Source organism: Salvia splendens, chromosome 11 (assembly GCF_004379255.2).
Source record: "Salvia splendens isolate huo1 chromosome 11, SspV2, whole genome shotgun sequence".
In the NCBI taxonomy this organism is placed as follows: domain Eukaryota; kingdom Viridiplantae; phylum Streptophyta; class Magnoliopsida; order Lamiales; family Lamiaceae; genus Salvia; species Salvia splendens.
Genome location: NC_056042.1, coordinates 6,653,237 through 6,676,433, shown reverse-complemented (window position 1 = coordinate 6,676,433; position 23,197 = coordinate 6,653,237). Strand labels below are relative to the sequence as shown.

The 23,197-nt window shown below is 36.1% G+C and overlaps 4 protein-coding genes across 10 annotated transcripts; 3 read left to right on the top strand and 1 right to left on the bottom strand.

Annotated features, from left to right (window-relative positions):
* The first annotated feature begins 742 nt into the window (after positions 1-742).
* Positions 743-1,855, top strand: LOC121754036 (cyclin-SDS-like). 2 transcript variants are annotated; one of them, XM_042149363.1, is made up of 4 exons: positions 743-867; positions 1,021-1,201; positions 1,286-1,339; positions 1,720-1,855. In XM_042149363.1, exons 1-4 carry the CDS (start codon positions 782-784, stop codon positions 1,723-1,725), a joined length of 327 nt encoding a protein of 108 aa, XP_042005297.1. In that variant the 5' UTR covers positions 743-781; the 3' UTR covers positions 1,726-1,855. The 2 variants fall into 2 exon arrangements, with proteins under 2 accessions (XP_042005297.1, XP_042005298.1); XM_042149364.1 differs by lacking the exon at positions 1,286-1,339 and having other exon boundaries at positions 1,720-1,853.
* On the bottom strand, positions 1,541-6,038 carry LOC121754034 (binding partner of ACD11 1-like). Of its 5 annotated transcripts, none has more exons than XM_042149359.1 (6): positions 6,017-6,038; positions 2,960-3,042; positions 2,765-2,868; positions 2,610-2,685; positions 2,419-2,502; positions 1,541-2,321 (listed from the first exon to the last, which is right to left on the bottom strand). In XM_042149359.1, exons 1-6 carry the CDS (start codon positions 6,036-6,038, stop codon positions 1,761-1,763), a joined length of 930 nt encoding a protein of 309 aa, XP_042005293.1. In that variant the 3' UTR covers positions 1,541-1,760. The 5 variants fall into 5 exon arrangements, with proteins under 5 accessions (XP_042005293.1, XP_042005294.1, XP_042005296.1 ...); XM_042149360.1 differs by lacking the exon at positions 6,017-6,038 and adding an exon at positions 3,254-3,364; XM_042149362.1 differs by lacking the exon at positions 6,017-6,038 and adding an exon at positions 3,329-3,345.
* Positions 6,038-7,828, top strand: LOC121754033 (vestitone reductase-like). Its single transcript, XM_042149357.1, has 4 exons — positions 6,038-6,192; positions 6,698-7,219; positions 7,295-7,490; positions 7,585-7,828. Exons 1-4 carry the CDS (start codon positions 6,069-6,071, stop codon positions 7,724-7,726), a joined length of 984 nt encoding a protein of 327 aa, XP_042005291.1. The 5' UTR covers positions 6,038-6,068; the 3' UTR covers positions 7,727-7,828.
* Positions 7,829-18,796: 10,968 nt separating this feature from the next.
* On the top strand, positions 18,797-22,797 carry LOC121755557 (alpha,alpha-trehalose-phosphate synthase [UDP-forming] 6-like). 2 transcript variants are annotated; one of them, XM_042150872.1, is made up of 4 exons: positions 18,797-19,097; positions 19,200-21,612; positions 21,707-21,980; positions 22,372-22,797. In XM_042150872.1, the coding sequence occupies exons 2-4, from the start codon at positions 19,607-19,609 to the stop codon at positions 22,660-22,662; spliced, it is 2,571 nt and encodes an 856-aa protein (XP_042006806.1). In that variant the 5' UTR covers positions 18,797-19,097; positions 19,200-19,606; the 3' UTR covers positions 22,663-22,797. The 2 variants fall into 2 exon arrangements, with proteins under 2 accessions (XP_042006806.1, XP_042006807.1); XM_042150873.1 differs by lacking the exon at positions 18,797-19,097 and having other exon boundaries at positions 19,917-20,049; positions 20,153-21,612.
* The last annotated feature ends 400 nt before the right edge of the window (positions 22,798-23,197 follow it).

The window sequence follows — 23,197 nt, the reverse complement described above, 5'->3', positions numbered from 1 at the left end:
TTACCGAGCTGTAGGCTGGGGCCGAACTCTTTGGTAATGCCGAACTGATACTCTTCCTTGGGCTTTGGGCTGATGGGCCGTCACTGCTATTGGGCTTGTTTAGTACGTACCCCATCAAGTTCCGACTAGTCGCCGTCAATCTGGAGTTGCACTTCTGGAAGTCAATTTTCCGAGAGATCGTACGGAAATGAGAGTTCTTCGCCTACTTTTGAGTTATTCGGGCAATTTAAACAGCAGTTTTGCAGATCGACCTTTACCTTGAAGGAATGTGATGATCATAATTCGGATGAAATCAATGTGAGTTCCAAAATGAGTTAATTGTCACATTCGCATAGAATTGTTATAATTTTAGTTGTTTCTTCGTATTCTAAAATGATATGATGCGCATGCGCATACACCATTACTCTTCCTAGCAAATTGATCCATAGTAAACACAAGAGGCATACTTGAAAATTTAAAGTTAGATCTTATTTTTTCCGATATTTCATTTGGCAATTGTTTGTGGTTTTGTGGATTAGGGATTGGGGCTCGAAGATGAAGAGATCTTCAGGATGATGGGGATGAGAGAGAGAGAGGAGGCAAGCATATGTACATGATTATGCAGAGGGATACTGTAATGATAATGCCTACGGAGACCTAGTCATTCAGCAACGCTTGCAAATGGTACACTGGATGTTGAGGTCTGTGACTCTGCAGATTACTTCCTAGTATTTTGGTTTCATTTCATCCTCAAATTGCAAGAGTTAGAAAAAATATAAGAGTGAGATCATGCTTCCTTCAAATGGTACACTGGATGTTGAGGTCTGTGACTCTACAGGAAGTCCTCAACTTCAAATGCTTCCTTCCCACTGTGTACAACTTCCTTTGGTACATACATGGCTTCTCCAATTGCTTTCAGTGTATAACCTTCAGATTTAGATAATTAGATGCAGATCTTTTTTACTCGTCCTTATAGTATCAGTTTACTCTAGGATGCAAATGAGTGTTTGCTCAGGCTGTTTCGACTTTCAATGTGCGCAGGTTCTACCTTAAAGCTGCAAAAGCTAACGAGAACATGGAGAAGACAGCCAAATACCTTGCAGTACTCACACTGATGGGACACCAGCAGCTCTGCTACTGGCCATCAACGGTGGCAGCTGCACTTGTTATTATTGCTTCAATTGCAACTGATCAAGATGCTTTCTCCCACTTGGCCATGAAGGTAGGCATTTACAGTCTTGCTTCTGACTCTGAGCATTTTACTTTTGATAGTTGCGAAATTTGATGGTTGTACTCTCGTACCTCGACTATACAGATACATGCAATAAATGATGATAAAGATTTACCAGAATGCATTAAGGTATTTGTCATATTGCATGTATAGATTTCTCATATTCTACTTGTTAAGAAATTCAGCACTTTTCACCCTTAAACTCTGTGACAGAGTATGGAATGGTTGGTGAAGTACCTGTAGTAGCTGTAGCATTCATGAATCAAATTGTGAAGGCCAATCACTTTTGTGCAGTAGTTTCATTCGTTCATGTATACCGATCGTCATAAACATCCAATACGAGCAAGATTGTAAATTCGAATAGAATTTGTAAGCAACACATAGAATTCCTACTCTACTGTAAGGATCCCCTGATAAACTGTAGGGTGATCTTATTCTTTTCAACTGATCATAAACCAGTTACCACATTTAATCGCAGTACATTTAACACGCTGTCATTGTTTTGGTAGGTATGAAATCTTCAGTTTTTTTTCTGGAATACTCAAACCAATCAAAGATGCTTGCTACTCACATCAGCTGAACTGACCGGAAGAGCTGGTGACGAGTTGTAACGACTGGCATTGATGAATTGGGAATATATTGCATCCCCCTCTTTTCCTAGGCTCTTCCTCTTCTCCTCCTCCTCGACCCTCTCTGCCTTCTGCATTGTCATCGCCCCTACATCCTCGACCGCCTTTGTGATGGCTATGTATGCATTAGTGACCCACGAAGCTCCAGTCAAGACATAGCTATTGCCCTTGATGACAGATCCTGCACTGCTGGCTGTATCCTCAACAGCTGAATAGGCGGACTTTGTAATATCAGATACTTGAAACAGCTCATCCATTTCTCTCACCATCTCGTTTACTACAGCTGTCCCCACGCTTAGCGTCTTCCTCAGCCCAAATCTTCGGTCTAGGGAAGCAACGGTAGCCAAGGCGTGTACTGTCAATTTGTGCTTCCCGTCAAATGACTTCGCCCTTTTGAGGCTATCCTTTCCCAAGAGAAAGCCCCTAGCTAGCACGGTGCTCACCACATCCTCAGCCTTCTTCACAGCACTCGACTTGGGCGGCTTCAATGGAAGGAAACATCAAATGCACAAGTTACTAGATGCCAGAATGTCATTTATAGTTTGTTTTTTGATTTATTTGCGAGTAGAGTTAACTTACTGATGTGAAGGAAGCAGCATCTGGAGGCAGTTGATAATTCTTAATTAGAGTTATCGACACATAGTGATCAGCTAACTTGGATCCCTGAAATTTTGATTTATCTGAATATACTCAATTTTGATTTATCTGAATATACTCAATTTTGATCATTACTAGTTTCTCTGATCCATAAAATGAATAGTAATGCTCACATTCAAAAGTGCAGCTCTGTATGCTCCTTCAGAATCTATGAAGGTGATACAAGCAACCTGAGTTGCTTCACTTTCCCTGAAGAATGTAACATTACTCGTGTCAACCACACACGTCGCGTTTATTTGACAACGTTACAAGCTCAAGAAACACTGACCTCTGCATCTCAATATATACTATGCTCCCAGAAGAGGTAAAGAAGTCAAATATATTGCGTTCCGACACATGCAGCGAGACATTGCTGACCTTAATCGTCCTAACCTGTCAATATTGGATATTACGTAAGAATATCTGAAACTAAGGTTATAGTTATAGCTAAAACAAGTTTTATTTGTTAGGACATAAACCTCACATCTGAATCTGAAACGTCGATCGTCCAGCTAGGAGAAGTTGGCTGCAATTCTCCTTCTATTGTCTCGTTGTGATCCATCAATTCTGCACATTAACGTAGCCTAATTGTTACATTTCGATATATAGGTGTAATGATAAATATATAAAACTGGATCTGATCTTGAGAAAAATATACAATTGCACAACAATTTGTTTAAAGAAATGCAGATTCTTCCTTAGCCACATACATGTTCATTGCAAACCAACTCATGAAATGATCAAATGCAGCACAAAAAGAGAGGGATTAGGCATTAACTTTCCGATTGATTTGTTCAAGAACTAAAAATTACTGGTGATAAAGGGATTGATCTGAATCATCTGATCTGCTTACATATGAAATGATCTTGAGAATCTCCTCTGCTATCATTCCTATAAACTTTGGTTCTATACTCATATTTTAGTGTTACATAGGAAATTTATAAATCTGAAGGAGAAAAGTTGAGCTTCACATTAGAGAATTGATAAATTAATGGCCACTGTCAAATACCAACATAATATTAGCAAATGTCATCATAGAAGTAATATTGTAAGGATGAAAAAAAAATCCGGCAATTAAATATCTAGTACAAATTTAAACTAATCATATTTTGTGAATTTATCAAAAAGATTATAATTAGTATTAGCAAATACTCCAGAAATTACCTACAAAAAGGAAGAGGTATTCAATTCAATCACATCTCAAAATTTAATATTGTTATTTTAAAGAAATACTACTCGCGACGTGTACTCCTACATTTCAATTTGCTTTCAAAAACCCATGTAATCGATATCGATCATTCTTTATTGATATACACTAACGTTCTCTATCTATAAATATTTTACTCCTATCACTTACTAGTATTTTCATATGAATCACAGATTTAAACGTCTCCTCTTCCTTATTTGGCAAATTCACGGTACTGAAGAAGGAAGGATTTAAACGTCTCCTCTTCCTTATTCGACAAATTTGTCTTAATTTGACAAATGCAAAAAGTAGGAAGAACAAATAGACTGAAATTGTTGATTCATTGTTAGTAATTGATCACCCAACCTCGCTTTGATTACCACAATAGTTTTGATTTTATTACTAAAGTAAAATTTAGAAAATAAAGTTTAGGAAAAAATCAAAACAATATTACTAAAAGTTAGTGTATTTAAAAAAAATCATCCTAAAATTTATTCATGTATCAACATCGAAATAGCCTGTCTTGATCTGTTTTTGGGATTGGTGGGTTCGTGAACTAAAATATAAATGCTCGTATTAATTATATTCATGGACATTGTCTACATGTAATTTGGCAGTTTTATACATAAAAGGGTAGTTTATATCACAACAATTACTTATTTTAAAATTATCTGTAGTTAAGTTAATTAATACTATTATTAATAATGTCCAAAAGTCTTGTTACACCCAACCTCAATCCTTATTAGACGGCTTTGATTACCACAATAGTTTTGATTTTATTACTAAAGTAAAATTTAGAAAATAAAGTTTAGGAAAAAATCAAAACAATATTACTAAAAGTTAGTGTATTTAAAAAAAATCATCCTAAAATTTATTCATGTATCAACATCGAAATAGCCTGTCTTGATCTGTTTTTGGGATTGGTGGGTTCGTGAACTAAAATATAAATGCTCGTATTAATTACATTCATGGACATTGTCTACATGTAATTTGGCAGTTTTATACATAAAAGGGTAGTTTATATCACAACAATTACTCATTTTAAAATTATCTGTAGTTAAGTTAATTAATACTATTATTAATAATGTCCAAAAGTCTTGTTACACCCAACCTCAATCCTTATTAGACGGCTTTGATTACCACAATAGTTTTGATTTTATTACTAAAGTAAAATTTAGAAAATAAAGTTTAGGAAAAAATCAAAACAATATTACTAAAAGTTAGTGTATTTAAAAAAAATCATCCTAAAATTTATTCATGTATCAACATCGAAATAGCCTGTCTTGATCTGTTTTTGGGATTGGTGGGTTCGTGAACTAAAATATAAATGCTCGTATTAATTACATTCATGGACATTGTCTACATGTAATTTGGCAGTTTTATACATAAAAGGGTAGTTTATATCACAACAATTACTCATTTTAAAATTATCTGTAGTTAAGTTAATTAATACTATTATTAATAATGTCCAAAAGTCTTGTTACACCCAACCTCAATCCTTATTAGACGGCTTTGATTACCACAATAGTTTTGATTTTATTACTAAAGTAAAATTTAGAAAATAAAGTTTAGGAAAAAATCAAAACAATATTACTAAAAGTTAGTGTATTTAAAAAAAATCATCCTAAAATTTATTCATGTATCAACATCGAAATAGCCTGTCTTGATCTGTTTTTGGGATTGGTGGGTTCGTGAACTAAAATATAAATGCTCGTATTAATTATATTCATGGACATTGTCTACATGTAATTTGGCAGTTTTATACATAAAAGGGTAGTTTATATCACAACAATTACTCATTTTAAAATTATCTGTAGTTAAGTTAATTAATACTATTATTAATAATGTCCAAAAGTCTTGTTACACCCAACCTCAATCCTTATTAGGCAGCTTTGATTACCACAATAGTTTTGATTTTATTACTAAAGTAAAATTTAGAAAAGTTGGAAAATTGTGTATTATATGTCAAAAATAAAGTTTAGAAAAAAATCAAAACAATATTACTAAAAGTTAGTGTATTTATATATATAAAAAAACCATCCTAGAATTTATTCGTGTATCAACATCGAAATAGCCTGTCCTGACCTATTTTTGGTATTGGTGGGTTCGTGAATGCTCGTATTAATTATATTCATGGACATTGTCTACTTGTAATTTGGCAGTTTTATGCATCAAGTTGCAGCTATAATAACGATTTAATTAATGCCAAATACAGAGATTTCAATTACGGTTGAATAATTTGCATTAGATCATTATCATTTGACTAATCAAGAAAATGGGAAAAATTAAAGACATGAATCTTCTGCCGACTAGAGCTTACGTCCAAGAGTAAAAGACACAAATTCTTCACCTTACCATTATTTAAGCAGACATACATCCATTGCTCCGTTTGAATGAGAGAGATAAGATGGCGAATGTAACCAAAAAAAGAGTGTGTGTGACTGGTGGAACAGGTTTTCTTGGATCATGGACGATCAAGAGGCTACTCGAAGACGGCTACTCCGTTAACGCCACTGTCAGGCTCCATCCAGGTTCCTATTTTTTCCTCGCTTCTATAATAACGTGTCAATAAAGAACATAAAGTGAGATCATGCAAGTGGTTAGAAACATGATCAAGCAGTGGCGGATACACATATGAATGTCTAGATGCTTAAGCCCCTAATAAACTTTGTTTTTTTTTTATAATTTTCTTTTATAGTCTTTTTAATTTATATCAATTTCATGTAAATTCTTATATAAAATCCTCTGTTAATGAGCTATATTACATGATTATAGTTTGTATATTTTTTTTTATAAAATAGCCCGTATCAGTGATGATTTCTGCATCCGCCATATGGACCAAGTCATGTGCGTCAGACCAAGGATTCTAGTTTGCGTTTTTAATATGCGTCTCTCACAACTTGCATAATCAGACGCTTATGTATTTCAAGTACACGTTAATATGCGTCTCTTATTAACACACAGTGTTACCATTTCTCTATATTCGTCTACTTCGAGAAAAAAATCCTCGATTTTGAACTTTTTTTTTATTAATAGACCAAAAGAGGGACATTAGCTACCTCACGAATCTCCCCGGCGCGGCCGAGCGGCTGCAGATCTTCAGCGCCGACTTGGACGAGCCGGACACCTTCGCGGCCGCCATCAAAGGATGCGACGGCGTCTTCCACATGGCCCACCCGCTCGACTTCGCCGAGAAAGACACCGAAGAGGTGAAGCTCAAGCGCGTCACCACGGCCCTACGCACCATCCTACGCGCCTGCGCCGACTCCAAATCGGTCCGCCGCGTCGTCTACACCTCCAGCATCTCCGCCGCCCTCTTCAGCGCCGCCGCCGTCCCCGAGGACGAAAACTCGTGGACCGACGTGGAGCTCATCCGCAGCCTGAACACCTTCGGAGGGGCCTACGTCGTGACGAAGACGGTGGCGGAGAGAGCCGCCGTCGATCTGGCGGCGGAGCTGGATTTGGACCTCGTCTCCGTGTTGCCGACGTGGATCACCGGCCCTTTCATTTGCCCTAATTTGCCGGATACTGTTCACATCTCCATGGCCTTGATTAATGGTACATTATTTCAAAATTGTATATTTTAGTTGAGCAACAAGCAAACCTTAATTCGAATTGGAATTGATAATGTAGGTGATAAGGGACACTACCAGCACCTGAAAGAAGCGAGTTTAGTCCACGTGGACGACGTTGCTCGGGCGCATATCCATCTGCTGGAGTATCCGGCAGCGAAGGGGCGATACATTGTTGCTGCGGCTCAGTTCACTATTCAAGAGCTTTCTCATTTCCTTGCTGCTAAATATCCACATTATCAGATGCCTTCTCCTGAGTAAATTCAATTACTCCTACTTTTTTTCAAAATAATACTTACTATATAAATTGATTATGATTTATGCATTAATTTGTGTTTTTTTGGGGTGCAGTTTGTGGAAGGATGTGACGGCGGTGAAATCGTCGGGGCTGTCGACGAAGAAACTGGAGGCAACGGGATTCAAGTATGAGAATGGATTGGATGAAATGTTTGACGACGCAATTAAAGCATGCAAAGAGAAAGGGCTTATGTAGATTATTTGAATGAATTCGATTATGATAGATGGGCTCTTGAGCCCAGTTTGTGTCTCCTTTTTTTAAAAGTTTAAACTATATGATATATTAAAATTGAGATAATTACGTGTTTTATACAAAATGTTTCACATTTGTTTCAATTTAGTACAAAACGTATTAAGTTTACGTATTTCATATAAAAAATTTACCTAGTGTTTTAAAATAATGCATTATGTCAAGTCCGACTAACACCGTTAATTCTACTTACATCATACATACAAAATGTTTCACAAATATTTCAAATTAGTACAAAATGTTTTAATTTTATATGAATCATATCATTAGTGTTTTCAATTAACATTTCGTTAAATATTTTAAACATGGTTAGTTAGTTTTGTAATCTGTCCAACTTATCAACATAATGGGAATAATAATTAGAGATTTAATACAATTAATCACTCCAAAAAATAACAGTCAATATCATTTCTTCTAGCAATTGCTCGTGGTTTAAAAAAGTTTGTCTCTCAATATTCTACTTTTTTTATTGTATTCTTTATAGAACATATATAAAATAAGTCCATATTTCATCTTCACAAAATGGTTAATTTGAGCTTCGAACAATCAATAAGTATTTAACTTTTATGAAAAAGAGTCAATATTCTTTTGGTTTTATTCTCCATTGTTACGTTAGAAAGCTTCGAACAATAAAATGCAATTCGCTAATTTGATGGAAAACAGTGGTGATTTGTTTTTTCTATGTATTTTTCATTTTTTGAGTAATAAAAGTAATATTATTTGAAATAATTAATGTATAATTTTAAACTTTTTGTACGAATGCGAAACACTGGTGAAACTTTTTGTATGTATGATGTAATTGGAATTAACGGTGTTAGTAGGAAATTGACGGATGTATAGTTTTGAAACACTAGGTAAACTTTATGTACGAAATATGTAAAATTAATACTTTTTGTACTAAATTGAAATAAATGTGAAACATTTTGTATAAAACATGTAATTACCCCTATCAAAAATTAATTCTGAATAAAATTTTGAGGTGGTTGTTTTGAACTAGCTTGCTATTAATGAGTATTTGAAAAGGTATTTGTAATGCCCATTATAATGTAAGGTATCAATACTATATTTGATCACATTCACCTATATTAAATTAGGATAGTGATAAAATACAAATTCTAAATATTGTATAAACTTCAAATTATGATTTGGACCGTTAAAAAATGTCAACAAATGACAAAATAATAGCAAAAAAAGTGTCGAACACATTTTCAACATAGCATCAACAGTTGACACTGGTTGACATTTTTTTTTGCTACTACTATTATTTTATCATCTATTGACATTTTTTAATGGTCCAGGTCATAATTTGAAGTTTGTACATTATTTAGAGTTTGCATTTGATTACATCCCTATTAAATTATATGCTAAAAGTAAAAACTAAATAATGGTGAAAGAATGATAATTATCAATTAATTTATGATAAGAAATTCAAATTATAATAATTTAATCTATAGTAATAAGTTGAATAACTAAGATTTATATTATCTATAAGGTGGGATACAAAAGTCAAAAGATTTATACATAAGACATTATGGCTTTGGTTATCGAAAAGTTGTACACTTGGCAAAATTTATTGGGTAGGCCTCGCCGGCGAAGGAATATCCATTAGCATATATCAAAAAAATTCAAAAGGTGTAGATCAATTGTCTAGAGCGCAACCCCACACGCAGTAATATGAGTTTGTCGAAGCTACTAGCTTATTAATTAAATATTTATGGATAAAGCATTATATTATCCAATATTTTATCATCTCATTAACTTGTCTAACTCATCTCCTCTCACAAAGAGATTAGAAAATAAAAAGAACAAGAACAAAAGGGAAAGCCTTTTCATTCATTTCTCACTATATATGTATGTGATGGAGTACTAAGCACTACTGCTATTTCTTCAACAAATTTGAATACTACTATAAATTATGTCATCACTTTGCCGACTAAGTAGTAGTCGAGTAGTATTTTTTTAATATCAACACTTAAATGATTTATTTTAACACTTGCAAATGGCATGTTATTGCTTGGTATAATTGATCCAATTAAATACAAGGGGTTACGGCTGGACCTTCTAAGGCCAAAACTGTGACTAGTTTAGTGGTAGCACACTCATTTATTATAGAAAGACTTAAATTCGAATCCTGTGAAGCCTATTTTTTGGCTTTGTGCTATCAAAAAAAAAAACAATTTTCTATTTGATATTATTGTATTATAACATTATTTCATACCCCACCTCATTGTCATTAAATAAAACTATATACTACCAATTAATGTTAGTAAAATAAATAGAGATAACCATTGATAGAAGGGCCCCCGCCCGGCCAAAGACTGTGTAATTAGGCGAAAGAGATAAGGGTATTTGAGCACGTGGTATTTGATGATTTGGGGTTTGGATTTATTGCGGCCTAGCAGTTCAGAGTTATCGAGACACACTGGATAAAATCTCTTTCCAACAACCCTCACCTCTCATTTACCGTTGACTTTGACCGACTTTTTAACTACTTCCTCCTTCATTTAATTATGAGTTTTAAAAAATTGTAAATAAAAGTGAATACAATTTAATAAAAAATAAATCTATTAATATGAATATTACAAGTTAGTGAAAGGTGAAATTCATATAAGAAAAAAGATAATAATAAAACACTCATATTACATTATTTTGTGAACAAGCTAAAATGACAAATGTATTATTTCATGGACAAAAAGAGTGAATTAATTTGAAATTTAATTATCATACATATAGATTTATCACTCAAGTATATTTATATATATGTTGACCAAATTTTATTATAACTTAATACATCAATATTCTAAAATAAATTAGTGTAAGTTTTTTTTTTCGTGAAGTGAATATACGCTAAATTGTAAATACAAAAAAAAGATAAATCAAATATTTCATCCCACTCACAATAAATAGAATATTTCTCCATCCCAAGTTTTTATGCAGTTTTGTTTTATGAGCTGAGTAGAGATAGAATATTAAGAGATGTGTCATTTAGAATGACTCGTTCAAAAAATTAAAATATCACATAGAGGAGGACAGAAAGAGTAATAACTTTAATTCCATATGAGTTGAAAGGTAAAGGAAAATAGATTAAAATTGTTGGAACATGAGTTCTACTTTTATATAATAAGTATTATATTTATTTCATTATTAAGTGAAAGATTTTTTATTTAGCACAAGATTTTATGTAAAATTATTTTATAATTTAATTGAGATAATAAAGTAAGAGAATAAAATTAAGAATAATATTTATATTTCAAGACTATGTCTTTTGTACGCCTTTTGACTAACAAAACCCCTTTTGACTTCTCACCTAACCTCTCGTCTCTCTTTCTCTCTGAAATTCACCTCTCATCCCTCCATTCCCGCTCCCTTTCTTCCTCCTACTCCCCCTCTTCCTCCTGAAACCAGCGGCCACTCGCCTCGCAAGTCAGTCAAGGCACTCTCCCTCTTCCTCCAACAACCTCCATTTTCGTCTTAGATAGGGTAATGCATAATGCCTCCAAAAAAAGAGCACCAGCATCATCTTCGAGAAACCAGAATGACGACACAGGCACGGGCTATCGGAAACCAGTGGTGATAGATGTAGAACAAGAGACATGGGATATCCGTTCCACAAAAATCTCCGTCTTCAACCCGAAGTCTGAATATGGTATGGTTTTTTTCTGACTTATTTTGCTCCGCCAAAGCTAAATTGCGAAATTGACTAGTCCAGGGCTTATGGTAGATATTGTTAACTTGGTGGTATGGCATTTGTGTATTAATTTATTTTTTCAGTTAAGGGTTTAAATAAAGTGATAGTTACTTTGAATGCTTTGAATGTTGAACAGAGGCTAGGCCTGATCGGTTTAGTGTGGCTCTTCACCATGAAGGTATATTTTACAAGGAAGAATATATTGAGGGCAAACTGAACTACGTGGATGAATGTAGTGTTTTACGATTTGATTTGCTGGAATTGGTAAGTATGCTGGTGAAATTAGGATATGATAGGAAGATGATTTGTGAGTTTTACTACTGTCACCCTGCCTATAGTGATGCATGCATAGGCCCTGAAGTTGGACCTCTACAACCCCTTATTGATGACGATCAAGTGCCCCAATTTCTATCATTGGCTACCGAGAAAGAGGAGCTCGTACATATTTACGCGGTTGCAATAACGATGGCTGAAGCAGAAGCGAAAAAAAAGCTGGCCCATGATGAAATATGGAAGGAGATTTTCAGTCCTAAATCGAAGGGTGTTGTGATTGAAGAAATAGAAGAGCCACCATTGGTTGTACCAAAGCGAAAGCCGAGAAAGAAGGCGGAGTTTAATCAAGATTGATTGGGTGGTATGAACGTGATATTGAATTTGAAGACTTCCTTGAAGATAGTTTGGCGAAAGCACGAGATGAATGGATGAAGGCAGATTCTAAGAAAGAAGACATTGTGAAAGATCTGCTTGATGAATTTAATACAAATGTGGAGCAGGTACTGAGTTTGATATTTTGTTGTTTGTTTTTTTATTTGTGTAATTGCTGAGATAACTAATGTCGACATTATTTTGTAGGTTCATTCACTTTGTGCTTCATTATTATTAGGGTGTGTGCTTCATTGTTAGGGAGTAATTATATGTGTGATATTTATTTGACTTTACTCTTTTTTCAATGATGAAGATATTCTATATTTGAACCTAAGTTAGGGGTTTAGGAGTACTAAGTTTGATATTTAATTGATTTTCTGGACTGATTTTGATATTCCAAATTGTTAACTGAAATTGATATTTATCATACTAAATTTTTCTTTTGAACCTAGGCTTGGCTTTGCTAACTAAATTTTCCTTTTGTAGTCAGCTGAAGGGATGGCACCAGCACGTCCCGTTGTTGAGACTAATGAACCCTCACACTCAGTTGTTGAGAAAACAGAAGCTGCACAAGTTGAGAAAGCACAGGGTAGAGGTACAACCTGCAGAATATGAAGATGTTTACATGCCAAATATGGACCACTTGGAAGAACTACAACCTCAATATGTCGAAAACTTGGCCTCCGAAGCAGAAGGTCAGTTTATGGCAAATTTGGTCGAAGCAAACACTCATTTTGAGGAATACTTTGTGGGACAAGCAATTCATTTTGAGGAAAACTTAGATGAAGCACACGCACATGCTCGGATTGAGGAGTTCAACACAAGGTTGGCAGATTGCCAACTCGAGGAGGAAGGTCACTGTGAGGAAAACTTGGATGAAGCACATTCACATGCTCGAGTTGAGGAGTTGAACACAAACTTTGAAGACTGCCAGCTCGAGGAGGAAGTATACATGAATGACTGCCCTCTGCATAATAATGGCTTTGATGGTGATGGTGATGAAAATTAGGACTTCGACCAGTTCTTATCTCTAGCAAACATGTGTCGTGATGAGCTAATGTTTGCATCATTTTTAGCCGAACTGACCCAGCAACACAAAGATGTTGTGGAACATCACGATGAAGAACATCCTAGTGGTAGAATGGGTATAGGCACTGATTGCACCAGGCCATCTACCTCAAATACAAGGAAGACCAATAAACGCCGCAAGTTTTCTCCTATAATTGAGAAATCGGTTCTGAACACACGGCAGATGGCAGAAGAAGCTTATAAGCTAAATGATTTGGCCAATACCGGTCTTATGGATTTAGATTCATCGGATGAAGAAAGTGGGGCCAAGACTGGTATTCTTGTCCGCTCGTTCAAGTTAACTGATGAGTTACCATATTGGAATGTTGGAGATGTTTTCGGCGACAGAGAATACTTTAGAGAGGTCCTCCAACAGTACGCAGTGATGTATAAGAGGCCCGTTCATATCAAAGTAAACGACAACGATAGGTTACGAGCTGTGTGTCGTGGTAGTGGTGGTGACTGCAAATGGTTTGTGCATTTGAATAAACAATCAAATGGGGACTACGTGGTTCGAACATTGAAAAGAGACCATGTTCACACTTGTTCAGAGGTAACACACAACAAATGGATCACGTCTAAGTGGTTAGGGAAACGGTTCACTGAAAAAATCAAAGCAAACCCTCACATTCCACTAGTCGCTATTAGACAATGTGTTGATGAGCAATTCAGATCTACAGTTAGTCGAATGACGACATACATGGCTAGAGAAATTGCACTTAAAGGCATATATGGGGACACCTCGCAACAATACAAGAAGCTTTTCTATTACAAGAATGAGTTGATTCGGACGCATCCTGACTCAAGTGTTCACATACATTATGAGAATTACAGACGCACACAGAGCTCAAGTCCTAGGTTTCTGGAGATATATCTTTGCTTAGGGGCCATTGAAGATTGAATGGAAGCGCTTTTGTCGACCTATCATTTTCCTAAATGTATGTTTTATGCGTGGGATGTATAAGGGACAGATATTCACAGCCATCGGGGTTGACCCAAACAATGGTTGGTGGCCAATTGCTTGGGCAGTAGCCGAAACGGAAAGCTACGAGCAGTGGAAGTGGTTTCTAGATCATCTTGACGATGACTTGGAGCTATCAGCTAATGGTCCAAGATATGTCTTCATGTCTGATCAGCAAAAGGTAAACTAAATAAATTATCACATGTAACACATGATATATGTTTCATTTATGATATTGTTTAATAAAATTAAAGGCAGCTCTAGCTAGATTCTTTAAATATTGTTGTTTAACTGTCATTGTTCCCTTTACAGGGTTTGCAGAAGATCATTACAGAGAAATATCCTCAAAGTGAGCACCGTTTCTGTGTACAATATATGTACAACAATTTCAAGAAGAACTTTTCAGGGGATGTCTTGAAGAAAAAGATGTAGGCAATATCAGATAGCACAACTGAGGACGTTTACTTGAAGCATATGGATGCAATGCGAGTGTACAACCAAGCTGCATATCGGCATTTGGTGGGGGTGGCTCCGAAAGAAAGATGGGTGAGGGCGTACTTCTCTGGACATGCTAAGTGTGATACACAGGTGAACAACTATTACTAGAAAAGTTTCTTGTCATGATTTATGAATTAAATATAGGCTAATATTTAAAATATTGCGCAGCTAAACAACATGTGTGAGACGTTTAATTCGAAGATCGTAGAAGCTCGTGAGAAGCCAATTTTAACATTGTTGGAGGAACTTCAAACACAACAACTAGAGCGCATACAGATTAGAGGGCAGTGGGTGAAACAATACAATTTCCCAGTACATCCTGTGATAAAGGAGATTCTTGATGAGACAGCTGGCAAGTCTACCTCTTGGAGATCGTTGTGGAATGGTGAGAATGAGTATCAGGTCACGAGTCCTACTGGTCAGTTTGTGGTGAATATGCGATGAAGGACATGCACTTGTAGGCTTTGGCAAATCAGTGAGATCCCTTGCGTGCATGCGACATCATGCATTTTGAAGACTCAGAAACCCCTAACGGATTATGTTTCACCCTATTACTCGAGGATCAGCATGGTTGCTCTATTTGAGCATGTCTTGTACCCTATAAACGAGATGGAAAATTGGTCGAGGAGTTCAGATGTTGGTTTTGAGCTAGACCCACCGAACACTAAAAGGCAACGTGGGTGCCCAAGGAAGATTAGGAGAGAACAACCTCAGGTACGACTTCTTTTTGGGGAATACAATTTGAGATCGTTTAAATGTAGGTCATATGTGTGATGTGTTGTTGGGCATTGATTATGAATGCAATGCAATCTGATATGATGGTAGGTACGATATCATGAGAATGGAGTTGAGTCACTTCAGCGGGCACCCGTAATGACATGCGGTCGGTGTGGACAGTCTGGTCACAACAAGAGGTCATGTCAAAACGACCCTAGAGTATCCACCAGACAAACTAGTGACCCATCTCCATCATCAAGCAATCAGGTGCCAAACGCCTCAAGTCGTCAAGCCCCAAGGACTGCTACATCGTCTCGCAATGTTAGGAACGCTTAGAGATGTGGGAGTCGCAGAACGGCTGATTAAATATGTAATGCTTCTGTGGTCAACTTTGGAATACTGTCTTTTGACTTTTTGCTAAAATCACATACCGTCTGTTTTTTTGTCTTAAGTATTTGGGCTCCATGATTATTTTGTTTTTGGCCATGGAATATGAATGCAGATTGATGCTGATTTTACTGTACTGTGTATGTAGGATTCAAGAATTTATGTTGGTTATCAAAATCTTTTATGTATGATTTATTGCAAAGGTTGATATTTATATATTGTTTTGGAAATGAATACACATTCCAACTAACACCAAACTATCAAAATCTTTTTACTAAATACGATATTATGTTGTACTGGAAATGAATACACATTCCAACTAACACCAAATTCATTTATGGCTTTAAATTCGACTAAAATAAATACACATTCATCTCCATCGGTTTGCATATCTTAAACTACCAAACTTATATACAATGGAAGAAAATTGTAATCCAAAAGCTTATGGTGGTGGAAAATTGTCCGAGGAAAAGTTGAAAAGTATCTTCGCAAGACTAAAGCGTCCCCAAAATCAGAAGGAAAAAACATGAAATACTGATATTAGTTTCTCTGCTCGACTTTCAGAAACTACTGGCAATATCACACATGTTTCGAGCTCAACTATGAAAGCGAAGTGGAAGAATCAACAGCCAATCGAATGGGCAATGGAATGGGAACAGTGGTTGGAAGAGGATGAACAAGATCCCTTTTGAGTAGCCCATATTTTTTATTATGTATGAAGCTTTTCTAGATTTCCAATGTTCACATTTTGAAGTTTGTTTCACATTCCTTCTTCGACGAACATGGCAAACATATCCATAATTCATACAACACATTTTATTCCACCAAATCAAAAAGTACAACCTATTTCATCAAACTAACAAACAAAGCTAAAATTGCAACAAAAAAAGAACACCCAACAACCAAGATAAAAAAAAACATCTTTCCGTTTCCCATCCCTACCTTCACATTGAATCTGCCTAGATTGAACTTCTTCCTCCCCATCCCCACCTTCACGTCGAATCCGCCCAACCCAATCAACGTCCACAGACTTCGGATAACACCACCGAAAGTAATTGCAACCTCCAACCTTGCCTTTCTTCTCACAACACAAAGTATAGTATTCTGTTTGTTTCCTTTCTTGCACGACAACGATTTTCAGAATCGTTCTTTGGCGACACCAACAAGTATCGTATTGAAATCAAAGCCATCTACAACCATTTCCCCCTTCACCTGAGTTATTTACTGACACAGTAGACATTAGGAAAAAAACACGAAGAGGGAAGAAGAAGAAGAAGAAGAAGAAGAAGAAATTGGGTATTTTGATGAAGAAAAGAAATTGGGTATACTTTAAAGAGAGATAGATGGAAGAGAGAGAAAGGGTAATTGGAATTGGAACGTAAACATATTCTTGAAAGTAAAAGTGTGACATTGACCCATTTTTTGTATGGACAAAAATACCCTCCTAGCTTTTGGGGGGTATTTTTGGTATAAAATTAGACTGGAAAGTGAAAAAAGTATAAAAATGTGATTATTCCTTAGTTCAGAGACTATCAACGAAATTTTTAAAGTTCAGAGACCATTGGCGTGCAAAAAGGCATAGTTCAGGGACTATTTGCGTAGTTCAATCTTAAAAAATCTTTCAAAATGGTTCTTACTTTAAAGTATTTCCGGAAAATAAAATACGGAGTACTAGTAAAATATGCTTTGTAAATTATAAACAAAGGAAGAGTGTTAAGACACAAAAGCAAGAATGTGATCGTGTACTAACCAAAGATTTGTATATTTTATTAGTCAGAGGATATCTCCTTTACTTAATTCCATTGCTTCAAGATTTTGCTAACAAAATTAGAATTAATGATTTATTAAATCATTAATTTGGGTGATTTTATAAAAAAAATCCGTAAATGACATTTTGTTATTATGTGAAAGGAACACACCAATGTTATAATTATTGGCGTGTTTAACTAAAAAGACAACCAATAATGTTGGCGTGGTCAGGTTTTATTTTACTTTTCAAATGAAGTATACCAATATCATTGATGTTTTCTCTTTGCATAAAGTACAAAAAAAATCCCATTTAGAGACCTTAATTCAAAATAACTATTAATTCAAATTTTGGCCTACTAATAATGTGAGTCCGATTATACACATATATCATTTTTTTTCACATTTCTCTATTTTAGAAAATAGATGTAGTACTTATTTTGCACACTATTTATAAAATTTAATATAATCCATCATTATCTACTTTTACTAGCATAAAATAATAAAATAAGATTATTTTTAATTGAGAAAACACACTACATACATAAACAATATAAATATAAAGCTGCTAAAAACATGTCAGTTAAATAGATCAAACATGTCAGTTAAATGAAATTAATAATCATGAAAGTACTCTATTGTGTAGCACAGTACCAAAACTGAAAATTAAAATGCATATTTAGAAGAAATACACGCGCACAATATATAACCATACAATTTTCCATTACGTGTTATCTATGTGTGTATGTGATTAAGATGTCTCAACGTTAATTTTGGAAGCTGAAATTAAACTTAGGCCCCTCGATTTAATAGACTTGTGTTTAATTTTGAACTAGTTAAGTCTGTCTTATTAATGACTTAAGATTGTGCCATGACATACTCGAAATTTAAATTATTTATCTTATGCAATAGCGATTAACTACAACTCTGGATTCTATAGTATAATTTGTGTTTTATTGCACATAATTATATCATGAGGACTAAGAGACAATTTATTTCCTTCCCTCTAGAAGATATAAATTTTAATTCGAAATTAGTAATGTAAAATTGAGAAAATTAGTTTGGTATTGTTTTGTTGGGGGACGATGAAGAAATCTGTACTATTCAATAGCAAAATAAACATAAAATAGTAAAAGCATTGGTAGAATCAAGAATTGAAATTGTCATTTTGTTTTTCTTGATTTTCAATTACCATTTGACTTATAAAAGGAGGAATCTAAGCTGGCTAAGCTGCAACAATGGACCACTTTGCCAGCTATTTACTGTAATTATTTTAAATTATCTAAAGAGTTATCCATTAGAGCATTGAGCTAGACTGACAAAAATCCAAAGTCGAAGCACATAAAAAATTAAGCCAAGTTTTTATTGATTTGCTCTGATGATTTCCACTGTACTGCATTTCCAGTGTATATAAGCTTTTGAAACACACCCTTTTATCACATTTTTTTCCTTTCTCCATAGACTAGGGTTCTTCCCCCACTTTTTTTTTCTGGTTTTATTTAAACTAAATTTGGATGAACTGGTTCTTGAAATATAACCAGTTGTTTGTCCCTTGCTCTTCTTTGTGTCACATCTTTATGTGGGCTCTTGCTGTTTACTCCTAACAGGTGAGTTCTTATCTTATACATGCCCCTTTTCATGGTTATCTGTTTTGTGATCAGAAATTTATTCAATTTCCTGAATTCCAAATTTTTACTCATGTGTTGCAGTGTGTAGCTTGATTGGATCCTCACAAAGTCAAATCTTGAGAGCACCCTTTTTGATCTTATCTTGGTAGGCATACAGTTGAACCTTATTTCTTGCTCTATGTTTGGAGACAGAGAGATTTATCATGCATGTTAGTAACTGATTGTTCAGTTTCAAGCTTAATTTCACTCTCAGAAGGGGTCTTTATTGGTATGTTCTTGGATACTTGTTTTGAGAAAATAAGGTTTGAGGTTGTTGGGGTAGTGCTCTAGATAGAGATAGAGAGAGAGAGAGAGTGTGTGTGTTTGTGCTGTCTGTTTCAAGCAGAATTTCACTCTCAAAAGGGTCTTTTTTTTATGTCATTGGATGGTTTTTTAGAAACTAAGGTTTGAGGTTGTTGGGGTAGTGCTCTAGAGAGAGGGGGAGAGAAATGGTGTCTAGATCATACTCAAATTTGTTAGAGCTAGCTTCTGGGGAAGCTCCATCACCATCTTTTAGCCGTATGAGTCGGCGTATCCCTCATATTATGACAGTAGCGGGGATAATGTCCGATATTGATGATGATGGTTCAGACAGTGTATTGTCGGATCCATCGTCGTCTTCTCAAAAGGAGAGGATAATTATTGTGGCCAATCAGTTGCCTATAAAGGTGCACAAGAAAACGGATAGTAGTAAAGGTTGGACTTTTAGCTGGGATGATAATTCACTTTATCTCCAACTAAAAGATTGTTTAGGAGATGAAGACACTGAGTTCATTTATGTGGGGTGCCTTAAGGAGGAAATTCATCCCAATGACCAAGATGAGGTGTCTCAGATACTCCTCGAGACGTTCAAGTGCATCCCCACCTTTTTGCCACCTGATCTGTATAGCAGGTACTACCATGGATTCTGCAAACAGCAGCTATGGCCTTTGTTCCACTATATGTTGCCCCTGTCGCCCGATCTAGGTGGTAGGTTTAACCGCTCATTGTGGCAGGCTTATGTATCGGTGAACAAGATTTTCGCTGATAGGATCATGGAAGTGATTAATCCGGAAGATGACTTTGTTTGGGTCCATGATTACCATCTGATGGTACTGCCTACTTTCTTGAGGAAGAGGTTTAATCGGGTGAAGCTTGGCTTTTTCCTGCATAGTCCGTTTCCATCTTCGGAGATTTATAAGACGTTACCAATAAGAGAGGAGATTCTGCGAGGTCTGCTTAATTCTGATTTGATTGGTTTTCACACATTTGATTATGCCAGGCATTTCCTCTCCTGCTGCAGTCGAATGTTGGGGATTTCGTATGAGTCGAAGAGGGGTTACATAGGCCTCGATTATTATGGCCGCACTGTTAGTATCAAGATTCTTCCTGTTGGCATTCATATGGGTCAGCTTCAATCGGTTTTGAGCCTTCCAGAGACAGAGGCGAAGGTAGCAGAGCTCGTTAAGCAATTTTCAGGGCAGGGACGGACACTGTTACTGGGTGTTGATGATTTGGATATTTTCAAGGGCATCAGCTTAAAGCTATTAGCAATGGAGCAGCTCCTACTGCAGCACCCCGAGAAGAAAGGAAAGGTCGTTTTAGTTCAGATAGCTCTTCCTGCTCGGGGCAAGGGAAAGGAAGTCAAAGAAGTACAGGATGAGATATATGCAACGGTGAAGCGGATAAATGAGACATTTGGGGAACCTGGATATGATCCGGTCATCCTGATTGATAGGCCGCCTAAATTTTATGAAAGAGTTGCTTATTACGTTGTTGCTGAATGTTGTTTGGTTACTGCAGTTAGGGACGGAATGAATCTTATACCGTATGAGTATGTTATCAGTCGGCAAGGAAATGAGAGATTGGATAAGATATTGGGACCCGAAGCATCCATCCCAAAAAAGAGCATGTTGGTTGTGTCCGAGTTTATTGGATGTTCGCCGTCTCTAAGTGGAGCGATTCGAGTCAACCCATGGAATATTGATGTGGTAGCAGAGGCGATGGAATCAGCCATTGTAATGGAGGAACCGGAAAAACATCTGAGGCATGAAAAACACTATAAGTATGTGAGCACACACGACGTCTCGTATTGGGGTAAAAGCTTCTTGCAAGATCTGGAAAGGACTTGTAAGGATCATGTGCGACGCAGATGCTGGGGTATTGGATTTGGCTTGAGCTTTAGGGTCGTTGCACTCGATCCTAATTTCAGGAAACTGGCCATGGAGCACATAGTTTCAGCATACAAAAGGACTAAAACTAGAGCTATACTTCTCGACTATGATGGAACTCTAATGCCTCAAGATTCAATCGACAAGAAACCAAGCTCGAAAACACTCGATATCTTAAATAGTTTGTGCAGAGACAAGAACAATGTGGTGTTTATCGTAAGTTCTAGACGGCGAGACAAGCTGGATGCGTGGTTTTCATCATGTGATAAACTGGGAATTGCAGCTGAGCATGGTTATTTTATAAGGTATATGAGTTTACTTTATTTAGTACTAGTTTGTATTATACATGGAAATGTTTATAGGAACTAAATCACGAAAACTGGTAATTGGTATTTCCAGGATGAAGCGGGACGAGGAATGGGAAACCAGTATTCCGGCAGTAGAATGCAACTGGAAGCAAATAGCAGAGCCAGTAATGCAACTTTATACCGAGACGACTGATGGATCAGTGATTGAACCTAAGGAAATATCGATGGCTTGGTGTTATGAGGACGCTGATCCCGATTTTGGATCTTGCCAAGCGAAAGAACTTCTCGATCACTTAGAGAGTGTGCTCGCCAACGAACCTGTCACAGTGAAGAGCGATTCAAACTGTGTAGAAGTTAAGCCGCAGGTATTCTATCTTTTCTTTCACAGTCAGTTGAACATTCTCCTTAACAACAATTAAGCCACTTTTAGGCTATTATATAGTATACGATATACTTGCCAACATGTCACATCGATGTATGCTTCGTTTGCTTTGGAATCAATTATCTTTGATATCAATATTTATGTTCCTTGATTCAGTGTGTGGTATGAAATTCTGCTGTGACTAATGTGAATAGTTACATAACATTTTCATCATTTAGTAGTAATTGTATTTGAAATATAATCTTTTGATATCTGTTCCAGACATTACCTCTAAAAGTCTAAATACTGTCATAATTGATTAGCTATTTATCCCAATTTAGTGATTCAGGAGACTTATCAGAACCCGGTTGTCGTAACGAGTTTGATGAATGCAGGGGGTGAGCAAAGGTCTTGTAGCGAAACGGCTGCTATCCTCGATGCAGGAGAGAGGAATGTTGCCCGATTTTGTGCTGTGCATCGGAGACGACCGGTCTGACGAAGATATGTTCGAGGTCATAAGCAGCTCCACCACCGGCCCGTCCATAGCTCCGAACGCGGAAGTGTTTGCATGTACGGTGGGGCGGAAGCCAAGCAAGGCCAAGTACTATCTGGACGACACGGCTGAGATCGTGAGGCTGATGAAGGGACTGGCTTCTGTTTCGGAGCTTATGATACCTGTGTTGTAAGCATTCATCTTTCTGTCTCTCTTAATGGTTTGGAATTGTAAATTATAGACTAAAAAAAAGCTGCAATATTGTTGTCTTCCTTGTTTGGTGAAGTTTGGGTGAGCTGTATATATAAGCCTTCGATATATTTTGATCTCTCTCTCTATCAATTGTTTGAGGAAGCAAGATTGCAACACAACCTAAGATATGTTATTACTTTGAAAAATCTACATTTTTCTGAAAAAGTTTGATTTATTTCATGTTTTACAAATTCTAATGCCGGGATAATGTGCCATTCAATCAGAATTTGCATCATTGAAGTACTATAAAATTATGGAAAAATATTCGTTCACAACTAGTTAATCTGTGACAAGAAAAAGTTTTTAAGTTTTTATCTACTGAATTCAATAGTCCATCCCAATCCGCAAAGATATATGGATGTCTCACACAACTAATCCACATCAATATTGACTCAAATAATTAGCTAATTGTAAAGATTTTCTTGACGAGCGAGTAGCTAAGCCACCATATTTCGTACATAGACGGATTATATATG

Bases quoted from the DNA above. Each gene is read 5' to 3' on its own strand.
- LOC121754036 (XM_042149363.1), top strand. From the start codon at position 782: ATGGTACACTGGATGTTGAGGTCTGTGACTCTACAGGAAGTCCTCAAC. The intron at 868-1,020 runs GTACATACATGG...CAATGTGCGCAG, and splicing joins ACTGTGTACAACTTCCTTTG to GTTCTACCTTAAAGCTGCAA. The intron at 1,202-1,285 runs GTAGGCATTTAC...TCTCGTACCTCG, and splicing joins TCTCCCACTTGGCCATGAAG to ACTATACAGATACATGCAAT.
- LOC121754034 (XM_042149358.1), bottom strand. From the start codon at position 3,315: ATGATTCAGATCAATCCCTTTATCACCA. The intron at 2,503-2,609 runs GTGAGCATTACT...TCAAAATTTCAG, and splicing joins ACAGAGCTGCACTTTTGAAT to GGATCCAAGTTAGCTGATCA. The intron at 2,322-2,418 runs GTAAGTTAACTC...CTTCCATTGAAG, and splicing joins ATGCTGCTTCCTTCACATCA to CCGCCCAAGTCGAGTGCTGT.
- LOC121754033 (XM_042149357.1), top strand. From the start codon at position 6,069: ATGGCGAATGTAACCAAAAAAAGAGTGTGTGTGACTGGTGGAACAGGT. The intron at 7,220-7,294 runs GTACATTATTTC...TTGATAATGTAG, and splicing joins CTCCATGGCCTTGATTAATG to GTGATAAGGGACACTACCAG. The intron at 7,491-7,584 runs GTAAATTCAATT...TTTGGGGTGCAG, and splicing joins TATCAGATGCCTTCTCCTGA to TTTGTGGAAGGATGTGACGG.
- LOC121755557 (XM_042150872.1), top strand. From the start codon at position 19,607: ATGGTGTCTAGATCATACTCAAATTTGTTAGAGCTAGCTTCTGGGGAA. The intron at 21,613-21,706 runs GTATATGAGTTT...TGGTATTTCCAG, and splicing joins GAGCATGGTTATTTTATAAG to GATGAAGCGGGACGAGGAAT. The intron at 21,981-22,371 runs GTATTCTATCTT...TGATGAATGCAG, and splicing joins GTGTAGAAGTTAAGCCGCAG to GGGGTGAGCAAAGGTCTTGT.